Genomic DNA, 15544 nt, shown 5'->3' with positions numbered 1-15544 from the left:
CAAGAGTTGTCCTTGCTCCAGCCATATTTTCATCTCTTTCCAGGAAATCAAAAGAAATCATAAGAGTTCATTGCTGGTCAAGAAACACTCTAAAGAGAAACAAATTGAGGAAAAGCATCAGCGAAAAGACCCCCTACCATTTACAACCTAAACTACCAACAAATCTTCCGTTTGCTACAGTGTAAAATGAGGTCAACCTCAACATGTTTTTCCATGGGAGCATTGAAACTTGTATGTAAGAACTATTAAGCCGCAATCAATATTTGTGAACTTCATATAAATTTGTCAAAGAGCAGCGATTATAACAGCGAGTTTATGTTCAGTACAAGGTAGAAAGTAGTCTAAACAACATGTTCAAATATTTTATTTCATGGGCACTTTCATTATTCTTCATAGCGAAAGAAAATTGAAATCAAACCTTTATCAGGAGTTGAGTCACATCTTTCATTGTAAATACATACTCCTCTCTGAGATTTTCAACATAAACACCAATTTGCATGTCTTCTCTTATCTGGAAAAGAAACCAGACCGACAATCTAAGAAAACCATTTTTAATTCTATTAAGGACAGACTAGGATGCAAAATTGTCCTGTTTACCTGAAGGTTTCTTTGACCTGGATCCAGCAAGTCTGTTATTTGTTCATTATAGATCTGCAAAAAAAAAAGTTTAATTATCAAGTGGTGTAAAATACACGGTTAAAGAGCCAAGTGTGTACCAAAAGGAGCATTTAGAATTACTTAACCTCGAGAAACGAGCAGCGACACTGATACTTAAGTTGTTTGTCAGCATGTTTAATTTGCTCCTGCAAAGGAAAGGAAAGATGAGTGCTGACGGTGATAATCTTCAACATAAGACAATCTTCAATCAGCTTGAGTGTGTAAAGAATCAAGCTTCACCTCATTTATACGATCAAAAAGTCGCTGAAAGACTCGGGGGGTCAAACCTTGTTGATCGCCTGATAAATTTTCACTTGATAAAGCATTGGCTGGGCCCCACATTGTGAATGTCTTTCCACTCCCTGTCTGAACGTTATAATTTCAAGAGTAGAAAGAAGAGTTGGAAACATCATCTTGTGCAATATAAAAGAAAAGGTAGGAACTAACAAAACTGATTGGGAAGCTACCTGTCCATAGGCAAATACAGAACTGTTAAACCCAGCAAGACAATTCTCCACAAGAGGGGCTCCTACAAGATGGAACATGTCTAGCTGTGGAAAACAAGAATGAATAAAACTTAAATGAGTATTATTTAATTAGCATGGTCATCAAATCAGTACACTGCAAAGGAACACATAGATAGAGATCATGCCTGAGTGGCCCCTGTATCTGAAACTGAGTCAAAAGTGAAGGTCTGTCCATTGATTGCCAACGAATTATTAGACATTTTCTGAACTATCGTCTCTCCTTCCTCCTCGTCATCTTTTTTCAATGGCCGCATTCGCACTATTACCTGAAATATTGTTACACTAAGTTACCAAAAACTGTTTAATCTCAAATTCAACATGTAACCCGAGAAAATAAAAAGGCTTTAAGCCTAGTGATCCTAATGCAAATGCTCTTACTCTTGCTTTGGCTAACAACAGATCGAAGTTCCAGTCCAATCTGTTCGCTCATCTTATCAGTAACCAACACGATTTGAAAGTGAATTGAAGCCGTTTCTCATCAGCCCAAAATTTGAAAATAAGTGGAATCAAACAATAGAATACTAAGATTTATAATCACAAATACATTAAGATCACAATCCAGAAATAGAAAGCTAAAATTCAATTTAGTGGAATCAAGAAAACGAGGATTTATAAAATTTAAAACTGAACTAAAATTTCCTCGATGTTTCAACAGAAAATTAGAAAAAAAAATCAATTAAATTTCAGTTACTAAAATTTTCTCAGAAACCAAAAAGAAAAAACTAGGCTCTATTTATTCAGGAAGATAATAACAACAACAACAACAATGAGCATAAAATACCTTGACGCCAGAATCGGAGAGCGAGTTCTCCGGCGAGGTCTCCATGCTGAGCTTGCGCTTGAGAGGATTTGAAGACGGAGGCCGAGGAGGCAAGGGACTCTTCAACTTAGCGGAGGCAGGGGACGGAAAAGGCTTTAGATCGGAAGTAATAGAGTTCGGATCTGGAGGCGGAGCGTTCTCTTTAGACGATTTGGTCCTCCGCGATGGCGACGGCGAGGGTTTCGTCTTGTGAGAACTAGGGATTGGGGACTGCTCATTATGCGCTGCTGCTTCTCTCAAGATCGGGTTTCTTGGTAGCATAAAGTGCTTCATGGTTAGCTACAGAGTTTTGTAGAGAGAGAGAGAGAGAGAGAGTAGGGTTTGGGCAGGGTAGCGAGAGAGTAGGAGGAAGAGAGACAAGAAGGGAGCGTAGAGAGAGAAATGTAGCCGTTAGAGAAGGAGGAGTTTGAATTTCTTTTTTCTAGTTTTTAATTTTTTATAAGAGAAGGGGAGAGGGGTATGGCGATTTTTGAATTTTGTTGCATCTGAGGGGGCGGGGATCCTGTGCATACAAGTGTAGCTTATTATTACTGTTTGTACGGTTCAGATGGTGTCCCAGCCATGATTTTTCTTTCTCTATCAATGTATTCATATCAACCATTGCTTCTCATATTACTCGATGTGAATATGGATAATAATTTTATCTAATATCAACCATTGCTTCTCATATTAGTCGATGTGAATATGGATAATAATTTTATCTAAATGGATACTCAACCAAGTGGGTATTAAAATTTTGTACGAGATAAATTTCAGGGGGATTTGGGGAAAATATATAAATAAAATATCGGTTTTAAATTGGGCATGGAAATTAATTTACTCGTCATAATTTAAAATTCAACCCAAAATTAATAAATAAATTTAAAATTTTAAAAAAATACATGTATATTAAGCTAATTATATATTAAAAAGTTTTCAATTAAAGCATTCGGGTTTGTACTTGAAATCATGTTATAATTACCCAATAAAATACTCAAAACTTTGATTAAATTGGATTTGAATGATTGTCTTGTATTTGAATTTAGATATAAATAATATAAGACTTAACCATAAGTATTCATCATCATTTGAATAAAAATAAAAATTAGAAATGTATAAAAATATTATAATATAGCTTTTGAAAAATTTTCAAGTCTACAATAAATAAAACTTGATTAAGTTTTGATAGAAATTAAAATACTTATTTTGAATTTACTTCAAAATCAATTGATAATGTAACAAGTGTTTGAAGGAAAAAGGAGTTACATAAGAACATGTAACATCAATAATGTTGGTATTCTCATGGAGTCATTAAAACATATATTAGTTATTCAGATCAATTATATTTAAAATAATTGTGTTATTGTTTGTAAACACAAGGTTATGTAAGTACACAGGAGATAAGAATTAGATTCAATTAAGTTTTTTTTTTAAAAAAAACTATCATTCTCATCACTAGAAAACTTGAGATTCCCCTCATCTTAAGATAAAATTACATTTTCTAGTTTTAGGAAATGTATGTGTGTTTGTTATTATGATATATAGTGCTTTTTTAAAAATATTTTTTAATTAAAATTATATTAAAATAATTTTTTATATTAAAAATATAAAATCATTAAAAAAACCCTAAAACACACTACTTTGTTGTTTTATAAGTGAAAAAATAATTTAAAAAATATATTGAAAATCATATTGTCACATATTGTCTAAAACAAACACATTTTCCTACAAATGTCAAATTTCCTGGGATTTAATATTTTTAAAGATATAACATTATATTGCCTAGATAGACAAAATAGATAATATTTTTTGACATCTTAAGATTACTTGACACGGAGAATGTAAGAAGTCCTTGTACTAATAATGATGTAATCTACCTTTACCTCTAAAAGAAGCCGTATTCAGGGGTGTTTAAAATATACAGTAGGAATTGTTTTTTAAAGTTATTTTTGTTTGAAAATATATTAAAATAATAATATTATTATTTTATTTTTAAAAAATTATTTTTTATATTAACATATCAAAATAAATAAAATAATTTGAAGTAAAGTAAAAAATAAAAAAAATTAATTTTTTTAAAAAATACTTTTAAAATATAAAAACAAATATACTCATAACTCTCCACTACATACTTTATTTTTCAATTAAGATGAAACTCACCGATGTACAATTACAAATAATAAAACAAAATGAAATTTTTAGCATACAAGAGACATGAGATGGCATGCTCATGTGCTACTTTGGTTTATAAAACAAATATATTTAATAATATTATGATTATAAATCAATTCTAAATAAATAATATAAAATTTAAAAAATAAAAGAAAAAACATTGTAGTAAATTATAGTAAATTATGAGAAAAGTTACAGTACTTTGCCCATATATTATAATTGTAATTCTTAACCAGCACAATATTAAAAAATAAAATTAAAAAAATAATTAAAAAAAATAAAAAAACAAAAAAAAAATCATGTGGAGAAATACTATAGGAATCAATAATGTTTTAAAAAAAATTACAAAAATAAATTCTCAATAAGCTCAATATTAAAAAATAAAATAGATAAATATAATTTTAAAAAATAAAAAAATTATGTAGAAAAACACTATAGCAATCCATAGTATTTTAAAGAAAAAAATACAGAGTTAAATTTTTAACTAGTTCAATATTAAAAAAGTAAATTTAACAAAAATAATTTTAGAGATAAAACAAAAAAAAAGAGGAAATTACTATAGTAAAATCCAAAAGAAAAAAAAGATAGTACTATAGCAATCCTTAATAACATGTAAAGAAAGTTATATCACTTTCTCCATGTATTTTAGCTTTATATATAATAAAATAAAAAAATCTTATGAGAAAACACTATAGTAATTTATAATATTTTTTTAAAGATATAAATATAAATTTTTAATTAAATTAACAAAGAAAATTTTAAAAAAATAAAAAAAGAGAAAAGCACTATAATAATCCATACTAATATATAAGAAAAGTTACAGTACTTTTCTAATATATTTTAACTTTATGTATAATGGTTTTTTCTAAAACTATTATCTTTAATTATATAGGATAAACGATAATAAAGTTAAATTTAATTGAAAAAATCCCACCAAATTTGTAAACAGAAATAAATTGAATTACCCTATTAAATAGATAAATTAACTTATAAAAATATAAAATAAAAGAAAATAAATTATAAAATTTAATTTTTAATTACATCAATATTAAAAAAAAATAAAAAAAGTGAAAAAAAAGGAATGCAATAGTAATCCAATGTATTAAATATAAATGAACAGTAAATTCTCCGCATTCTTTATCTTATTACTTAATGTAAGAAAATTATTCATGCAAGTTAGATAGCCAAGAAGAGCATTGTGCATGCCTTTCGGAGGAGAGTCCAAAAATCCAACAAAACGTTCCTTAAAAGCTACAATCTTAGCAATATAGCCTGCTCTGTCTTTGCTTCTTTTATATACATATAGAAAACACTAGATAATGATTCTTCGCAAGTTGGGCTTTCTTCTTCATATAAAAAAAGAATATTCAAATACTGCTATCGTGTTTTAAATAAAAAAATCAATGACTCGAGTTATCAATTCTATCTAATAAAATGGTTTTATTCAATTGTACCAAGAAAGGGCCTTAATGAAGAAAAACATTTAAGATTGAGGCTTAATTGCAAAAAAAAAAAACAAATATTGAAGATTAGGGTGAATGTGTAAAATCTAAAAGCTGCAAGACTTAATTGAACTTTGGATTGACCTTATTATGCAATCAGGGGTTTAATTGATAAAAGGCTCAAGGGTCAATTGGGGACTAAATAACAAAATTTCAAGATCAAGGACCATATTATAAAAGATGTTGAAATTTGAGAATCCAATTGAATAAGACAATGGGTGAAATTGTAAAAATTTCAAAAGATCAAGGTTGGTTGGGGCTCAATTGTAAAGGTTCAAAGGATCAGGGACTAGATTGAAAGAGGTTGTAACCACTACTCACCTTCTTTTTTCTTTCAAAAACCAAAATCTGGTTTAACCCCCTTCTTTAAACCCTTCCTTCTCCTTTTATCACTACACCACTGCAAACAAAATTCTCACCCCCTCGTACCTTTTCATCCTTACTCTTCTCTGGGATTGAGGAAAATAAGTGAAAAATTAAATTAATTGAGAAAATAAAAAAAACTAAATCATAAAAAAAAATTTGATTAAATCAATTGGAATATTTTAAAAAAATATTCAATTCAGTTTTATAAACTTAAAATTAAAAAACAAAACCGAACCAAAAAACATAAAAAATAAACTGAAAAAATTGAATCAAACCGAAACGAAACCCATTAAAAAGTCTAAAAAAACCTCTTAAAAAACAATATAATTTTTTTTATTTTTAATATAAAATAACTAAATTGAACCACACCAAAAACGAACAGAACAAAAACCAGTCAGTTAGGTTTGTTTTTTTATAAAATAATCAAATCGAATTGAAACTTGTTGGTTTGAACCGATTTTAATTTTAATTTTATATTTTATAAGTTTTTAATTTAATTATTTTTATAAGTAAAATAAACCGATTTTAATTTTAATTTTATAAATTTTTAATTTAATTATTTTTATAAATAAAAATCAAGTCAAACTGATGATAATTATCATCGATATTCTTATCCCAGTAAAAAATTCACCCTCTGTTCTACCAAAACCAGCTGCAAATACTCTCTTAAAAATTCCACCACACTGCTTCCCTTGTCAAAATAGCCTTATGTACTCACTTGCCGGCTAAGAGTTAGATGAATTTGGATTTTCAGGATTATTTTTAAAAAATTTAAATTTTTTATTAAAATTTAAATATTTTTAATATTTTATTAAAAAATTAATATGTTAATATTAAAAATAATTTTTTTAAAAAATTAATACATTAATATTAAAAATAATTTTTAAAATATAAAAAATATATATTTTTAAATAAAAAATATTTTAAAAAACAACTATAAATACTTCTAAACACACACTTCACCTTCAACCTAGGTCAAGGATCTCTTTCTTCCAATCAAAAGTAGAGATTCCACATGCTCACCCCAAAACCCTAACCCACTTTTCGGGGGGTCTTTGAAGCCACAACCAGCAACACTAAAAAATACTACCCTTCAGTTTCTAAAACTCTAGCAGCCATCATCAAATTACCAGCCAGCGAAACCATCTCAGCCATCAGGAACTTATCCTCCCAAACTTGCAGCCATAAACACAAGCCTCCCTCTCAAGTTACAGTCACCCTAGAACACTAAGACATATCCAAACGGAAACTTATTAATTTCACCTTTCATCTTCTTCTTCCGGTATCAAGACAACAACTTTTCTCGAGGCCATCCATTTTACTCACAAACCATCAAGTTCATAGAAAGATTTGTGCCTTGGTCCTTTCTAGAGTATATGACGGTCTGGCTACCATCATCACGAACACTACTAAAAAATATAGTAATTAGCATCGGACTACTCTGTTGTAAATAATACTAAAATTCGTTGCTAAAACAATTTAACAACAGAATCAACAACGGCAAAAATCGAATGCAGATTTGTCGTTGCTGATTTTTGAGCAACGGATTTATCCGTTGCTGATTTCTTTGCAACGGAAAATCCGTTGCTAGTTTTGTGAATCAGCAACGGATTCTCCGTTGCTGATTGATGCATTAGTTACAATCACTAACGGAGAATCCGTTGGTGATTATATTATATTATATTTATTTATTAAAATGATTTTAAATTTATTTATTAATTTATTTATGGATATTTTAAAAGTTTTAGAATATATATAACCAACATAATTTAATATTAAAAATAATTGTATCATTAATAAAAAATAGAACAAAAATAATATTCATATTATAAAAATTTAGTTAAACTTACATTAGTACAATTAAGTTCAAATACAATAAAAAAAAAAACAACAAAAGATACAATCATGATGCTGGTTGCGAAGACGAACCATGATATTGTGGATCGACACAAGATTGATCAGGATATAAAGGTCGAGGTGTAGGTCGAAAAATTGATTGAGATGTGAGACTCATAGGTGTCATTATCTGAGGAGCCATAGGTGGTGATATTGATGGAGTCAAAGATGGTGGCATACCTTGGTCAATATTTGATGTCCCACCATGGTATCCAAGATTGTTCACAAGATATTCTTTCATGGAATCCATCTGTCGTTTCATTTCAAGAATAAATTCATCTTTTTTCTTTATCTCCTCTTCTTTATCCTTTGTCTCCTTTTGCAATGCTCGATACGATGAACTGGGATATGATAACTCCACTGAGTAGGAATGTGATGAAGAGCTTGTACTGACTATAGATTTTGGCATACGAGGTGCACCATATATCCTACCCTTTATAACTCCTCCTGAAGCCACACACCAAGCTGCTCCAGCAAATGAAGGATGATTTTCCCAATTAGTTCCATACTTTGAAATCATCTCCATTTTATAATTTTCCTACAAATAAAATACATGCAACAATAAATTCATTTGAATGTTAAATAATACTTAAGTTATATTAAGAAATAATCAAATAAAAATACATACAACCACTTTTTTAGACTTGTTGTCGACGAAGCTACCAGACTGCTTAGTACTTTGATGCAAAGCTAAAAAGACATCATCCCATGGAGGTTCTTTTCCACCAACTTCCTCTTGCTTTCAAGATTAATAAATATTATAAAAGATAAATATACAAATTTTAATTTATTATCTTAAGCATTAAAAAAAAAATCCTTACCATGTTAGCTCGATATGATGCAAATGACATTGTTCCTCCAGAATGAGTGCTTATTTTGCCATCTGTTTTGATTAATCGATTCCTCCTAGCAGATTCAAACCTCCTTTGAAATTTAGGGGTGGACCAAACATCTTTGATTATTTGATTCCAATCATCATTATTTATCCAGGCAGGACCTTTATCAAGGAAATCTATAATATTTGTAGTGTTTTCTTTTGACATGGCTTTCTTGCGAGCTCGTGTCAATTGTTGATTCAAAGCTATCCTTGCCTTATCTTCCCAAATATTACGAAAAATCGACTTATCTTCCTCAGGAAAAGAATATTTTTTCTACCAAATAATATATATACCAAGTAAAAAAAGTGCATAAAATTTCAAATTATATAAATAATTAACATATAGCTAATTGATGTAATAACTATAGAAATTAAATGATATTAAAAAGTAAACAAGAAATAAGTACAAATTATAACACAAATCAATTATAGCTAATTGATAATTTTCATAATCCTACATTAAAGTTATCAAAATTGAAAAGAATATTACAGCAATTAGTGTTGGTTCTTACCTTAAACTCTTTAAAGAGTTCATCCCTGCACATTGAATCTACTTTTTCCCAAGAGTGCCATGCTCCCTTAAAATTGGACCTCAAAATATCTCTGATTGCACGTCCACACGATGCGTTATTGAACCTGAAAATATATAATAACAAACTTATATTAAACAAATAATTACACAATAATAAGTAATTTTTTTCATACTTGAAAATATAACCTTAACAAGTTTGTTTTTAAAAGTTTGAACTTACTCTGTTGTTCCATACAAACAAAGCTCTTTTTTTCTTGTTATTGGATCTATTGGCGTGCCAAAAACCTTCCTTTTAACACTTTGATCATAATTGTGTGGAGGACATGTTGAACCATGATATGATGGAACACCATCTTGATCCTCATCACATACACCTCTCTCATTACTATCGTCTCCCTCGTCTTCATCTCTGACATTCACATCATCATCATCACCATTAACTCTCTCATAAGTCCTATACAAATTATGTCCTCCATAAACAAGTTGGTTATCTCGAGAGAAATCTCCTTGAGTTTAAAGCAAATCTTGGAAACGAAAGCCCTCACAATATTGATATGCATCAACCCTCCTATAATCATGTTGAGGAGGATGTGTACTCCCTAAAGTAGGTATATAATACTCATTTGCGTTCTGATACACAAGTTGATGAAATGTGGATCCTTTGTTATTATACCTTGATGTAGTTTGAAATGATTTGGATGAAGTGGACCTGTCACTCCTTGATGTGGACCTGTCACTCCTAAAATCTAACATGGATCCTCGTCGAGGCATGCTAAAAACCATAAAAAATATAGACATTATGATATGAATATATGCAACATAACAATAAATTAGCTTATAATTAAACTATGAGGAACAAAAAATTCACAGATATTTTCATTAAGCATTCCTTACAATGATAAAAATCAGCCATGAAGTTTAAATTGTCAAAAGCCAATTAACACAAACAATAATAAAAATAAAAATCTAAATAATTAATTAAGCAGAAATCAAAATTTATGAATATGCTTACCTTAATGTTTGTTCCTATAAATCAAACATTGAGTAGGAAGAACCTTTTCATTCATGCTTCAACATTTATAAGCAAGAAAACGAATCACAAAATAAAATATAACATCAGAACCACAATTTAAAGATTGATACTTGAAAGGTTAGAAATTTTTTCAAAGGTCAATGAAAATGATATATGTAATGTGATATATAACAAACTATGATAAAATAATAAATAAAAAACATTGAAAGCGTAAATATTGTCAAATAATATGAAATCGTCCATACATATAATAAAGATAATTCATTACATATACTACGAAATTTAATTAACTTGCGCTACTCATTATTATCATCACTCCTAACCATCACTACCATAACAATCATCCTCATCCTCATCATCATCTTCTTCTTCTTCACCATCACCATCACCATCACCATCACCATCACCATCACCATCACCATCATCTTCTTCTTCATCATCATCTTTGTTTCCCCAATTTATGTCAAGTTGAAGCAATTCATGTTGCCCGATTTCTTCATAATAAGATGATTCAACAAGTATATTTGGATCATCAAGTGTTTGAGTAGGAAGGACACGACATGGTTGAGAAATCTCATCTGATTGATCAACATCAAATGATCTTACATTGTTGGCATCTTCAATAAATTCACCCATGTCAACATTATAACGACTTCTAGCAGTTGTCTTAATAACCGTCCACCATTCAGATGATTTATTACCAGGTGGATATGTATAGTAGACTTGTTGACATTGTTGTGCTAGCACAAAATCTTCATTTCCGTGTAGTCAAGATGTATGCTTGATTTCAACCAACCCATTCGAAGGATGCACTCTAATCCCTCGTCTTGTATCATACCAATTACATTTAAACATAAATAACTTGCACTTACTCCCCAAGTATTTTAGCCGAACAACTTCTTTAAGCATTCCATAATAATCACGTTCATTATCATCATAGAAACTTCCTTTCACACAAACCCCATTATTCATTGTCTTTTTAAAACGACCATAACGTTGAGTATGAAATTTAAAACCATTCACATAATACCCATTATAACATTTCAGTGAAGTTGAAGGGCCCATAACAAGTCCAAATAGCTGATTTTCAATTCCGTTAGATTGGTATTCCACCTAGCATAATAGTTAACTCCATAAGAAATAATAATTTAAAAGAGATTAATAATATTTTTAATGTAACTAATTGACATAAAATATAAATTATTTTTATTAAAACACTTACATTATTTTTTAACCAATTTGGAAAGATCACTTCGCATAATTTTTCAATTTCACCATCACTCGCATGTGGTTGTTGTGACTTTAGCTCTTGATGACATTGCCTAAAATTTAAAAATGTTAAAGTTCATAATAAATTATTAGAAATTTAGTAAAAAATAATATTTCATACTTACTCTAAATAAGGCTTCAGTTCTTGAAAATTGAATATCACATAGTTATGCGCAATTTGCATTTCAGCATGTGACAACTGCCTTCTATAAAATCTTTTGGATAATTTTTTTCCTGGATAGGAAAAAATAGAGAGACATTCATCTACACTTTTAAGGCCACCATCATCATTCCATGGAACTCGATTCCAAATTGTTTGCACGTCATCACCAAAGTAATGAGATGCAAAATTGGTAATTTCATCAATCAAGTACGCATCACATATGGAACCCTCAACTTTAGCTTTATTGGTAATTTTCTTCTTCAAATAAAACATATACCTATATCATTTCTGTCAATTAGTTTATTTTAAAAAAATAAAAAGTGAATAAAATGAACATAATATGAAAACATACCGTTCAAATGGATACATCCATCGATATTGAACTGGTCCACCAACTTTTACCTCGTAAGGTAGATGTATCGTCAAGTGTTCCATGGAGTCAAAGAAGGATGGAGGAAAAATCCTTTCAAGTTTGCAAATGATTTCAATTATATTCATCTGCATTAACTCCATGTGCTGGGTATTTAAATTTGTTGAACAAATATCTCGAAAAAATACGGACAGTTTAGTTAATGCCTCCCACAATGGCCTAGGTAAGTAAGGTCGAAAAGCGGTTGGAAGAAGTCTTTGAATGGAGACATGACAATCATGGCTCTTCATCCCCGAAAACTTACATTGTGCCTCTTTCACACATCGTGAAATGCTTGAAGCATAACCATAAGGAAATGATAATTCCTTCATCCATGACAAAACTTCTTGTTGTTGTTTCTTGTGTAGACAATAAGTGCTTTTAGGTTTGTAAACCCGACCACTCATATCTTGTTGTAAATGTAAATTTGGCTTATGACAATACAATTGAATATCCAACCTAGCCTTTAAATTGTCCTTGCTTCTATAAGGACAATCCATTACTGTATAAAAAATATTGTCAAAGACATTTTTCACAATATGCATGATACCAAGATTATGACGAATCAAATTTGTATGCCAATATGGAAGCTCCCAGAAAATACTCTTCTTCACCCAATTGTGTTTAACACCAAAGCCCAGAATTTTATCATTATATGATGAATCTCCATTATGTCTCTCAGTATACTTGGACACTTCATTTAACATTTCCAAACTAGATGGACGAGTTATAGGAGGGAGCCTTTCAATTACTCCTTTCAAAAACTTATCAAATTGATGTCTATATGGGTGGTTCATGGGTAGGAATCGTCGATGACAATCAAAAAATGTAGTTTTCCCTCCATTTTTTAATCTAAAAGCCTTGCTATGCTCTATACAATAAGGACAAGACAGATTTCCATGAATACTCCACCTCGATAACATGCCATATGCTGGAAAGTCACTAATGGTCCACATCAAAGCTGCCCTTAATTGAAAATTTTCCTTTCTGTATACATCATATGTTTCAACACCAACAGACCATAAATTCTTTAACTCATCAATCAAAAGTCTTAGAAAAACATCAAGCTTTTTACCCGGATTCTTTGGCCCAGGAATCATCATTGTCAAAAACATGAATGGTCTAGTCATGCATTTCCATGGAGGCAAATTATAAACAGTCACAATTACTAGCCAACAAGAGTATGTATTTGAAGGCATGTCAAATGGACAAAACCCATCAGTGCACAACCCTAATCGAATATTTCTCGGATCTGATGCAAAGCTGAAGTGAACACGATTAAACTCCTTCCATGCCTCCCCATCAGATGGGTGCACCATAACCCCAATATCTGACTTATGAAAATGATGTCATGTCATATATTTGGCATGATATGGAGACATGAACAGTCTCTGAAGCCTTGGTGTTAAGGGAAAGTATCGGAGTTGCTTCTCCGCCTTATTGGAACCTTTACTAGTTGGATTTCTAGGTTTGTATCGTGAACTTCCACAAAAATCACAATTTATTTTCATTGCATCTGCCCCATAGTACAACATACAGTAATTAGGACACACATCAAATTTCCCATAACCAAGTCCAAGTGGCCGCATAAATTTCTTGGCATCATAAAAATTTGATACCAAATTTTCATCATTAAGCATGCAACTTTTTGTAAAATCAATAAAATTGTTGAAGGCATTTTGAGTCAAATTAAAAGTTGACTTCATATTAAGCAATTGTACACAAGCAGATAATTTGGATTGCTTGGTACACCCATCCCACAACGGCTCCTCTGCAGCTTTCAAAAGATTAAAAAATTTAGTTGCCTCCGGATTTGGAATTTCCCCTACTACCATAGGACTAGACACATTATCATTATAGAATGCATCACCAACCCCCATTGCATCCATAACTAGATTCCTATATGGATTCTCTAGACAAACATCATTCACAACATGACTCATTCCAATTGATGAAGGTCCAGCTAATATTGGTTCTGCAACATAAGGCTCCCCATATACTGTCCAATTTTCATAACAAGGTAAAAAACCTTTTGTCAATAGATGTTTACAAACATCATCTTCCTTTAAAAACTTTTGATTTTTGCACCTCACACAAGGACATCTAATTTTTCTCCCAGATATATTTTTATCAATTGAAAATGCAAAATTGATAAATCTTCTAACACTGGTAATGTATTCAGGACAAAGGCGACCATCCATAAGATGATGATACATCCACGATCGATCATCCATGTTAATCTAATTAACAGGACAACACCAATAAGCATTTTTAGGAATAAGCATACTTCTTTAACTACTAGTACTTAAACAATCCTTTAAAATAAAATATGTACAACATAAATAAACTTTAATTATTTGTCGAATTCACACATATATCAAGCTAAAAAATGTTAATGATGGGATATATGCACATGTGTTTGTAAGAACTTGGATAATTGTTTTCCTTCTACTATTTGTTATTGAGTTTTTGTTAATTGCTTTAAATAAATCTTAATAATTTTCATTTATATTTTCCAACTATTGACAAAAGTAGACTTTTAGATTATGTTCGATTAGTATTTTATACAGAATAAACGAATAAAGAAAAAAAATATTTAGTTGAAAAAATATTAAATAAATTTATATTTAGAGTAGTTTTGGAGTTCATTTTTTTTTATTGATCCTTCTAACTTTTGTTACAACCTCAAATAGTTTTTTTATTTTTATTTGGAGCCTTTTATTTTTATTGGATCCATCAAACTTTTTATTTTTATTCGGATTTTTTTTTGGTAAACTAAGAAATGGTAAATGAAATCATAATCATATATTCGAATCTTTTTATTTTTATTCCAACATTTTTTATTTTTATTCCAACATTTGTATCTTTGTCTCTTTCTTCTCTTAATACGTATGGAGCATAATATTATTGTTAATTAATTGACATGAGCAGACCATAAGAGAAATGTTGTCTTCTGAATCTCAACGTGGGAATATAAAAAGCATAGCACAAACAACTTAGCTGTAAATAAACCTAGCTAACCAAAATAACAATTATTGCATAATCCAAAACAGCAGCTGTGTGGGAATATAAAAAGGATATGGTGTAAATCATAAATAAGAAGGAATCAAAGAAAAAAATTCTTCAATTAATAAAATTGATTACTAGTCATTTCATCAATTCTTCAACTGTTAAAACATAAAACCAGCACAACAATCATTAGTTCATCTTGATAAGGTAAATGTGCTTACTATTTGATCATAGGCATCTATTCCTTCACTGTCTAACAGTAAGAGATTGTACTGAGTTCCATCAAGGGCAATTATATAATGTGGCAGTTCCTTTTGTATATGGCCGATGAGT

At 30.1% G+C, this 15544-nt stretch overlaps 1 protein-coding gene and 1 long non-coding RNA gene across 3 annotated transcripts in view; both read right to left on the bottom strand.

Moving 5' to 3' along the window:
* Positions 1–2383, bottom strand: part of LOC105115785 (kinesin-like protein KIN12B) — an 11020-nt gene extending 8637 nt beyond the window's left edge. Inside the window, exons 1-7 of one of the 2 annotated variants that reach the window (XM_011012803.1) lie at positions 1966–2383; positions 1310–1450; positions 1125–1208; positions 898–1023; positions 744–803; positions 598–651; positions 419–511 (exon numbers count right to left, since the gene is read on the bottom strand). In XM_011012803.1, the coding sequence (XP_011011105.1) occupies positions 419–511; positions 598–651; positions 744–803; positions 898–1023; positions 1125–1208; positions 1310–1450; positions 1966–2277 (870 nt within the window). In that variant the 5' untranslated portion in view covers positions 2278–2383. Of the gene's footprint in view, positions 1–418; positions 512–597; positions 652–743; positions 804–897; positions 1024–1124; positions 1209–1309; positions 1451–1562; positions 1671–1965 lie in introns of those variants that run through there. The other variant, XM_011012804.1, reaches the window with a different exon arrangement.
* An 8974-nt stretch (positions 2384–11357) lies between these two features.
* Positions 11358–11846, bottom strand: LOC105115784 (uncharacterized). Its single transcript, XR_840389.1, has 3 exons — positions 11756–11846; positions 11584–11683; positions 11358–11474 (listed from the first exon to the last, which is right to left on the bottom strand). It is a non-coding gene; the product is annotated as an uncharacterized LOC105115784 (long non-coding RNA).
* Between the last annotated feature and the right edge of the window lie 3698 nt (positions 11847–15544).

This window comes from Populus euphratica, unplaced genomic scaffold, assembly GCF_000495115.2.
Source record: "Populus euphratica unplaced genomic scaffold, PopEup_1.0 scaffold764.1, whole genome shotgun sequence".
Classification (NCBI taxonomy): domain Eukaryota; kingdom Viridiplantae; phylum Streptophyta; class Magnoliopsida; order Malpighiales; family Salicaceae; genus Populus; species Populus euphratica.
This window is presented reverse-complemented; position numbering and strand designations above follow the sequence as displayed.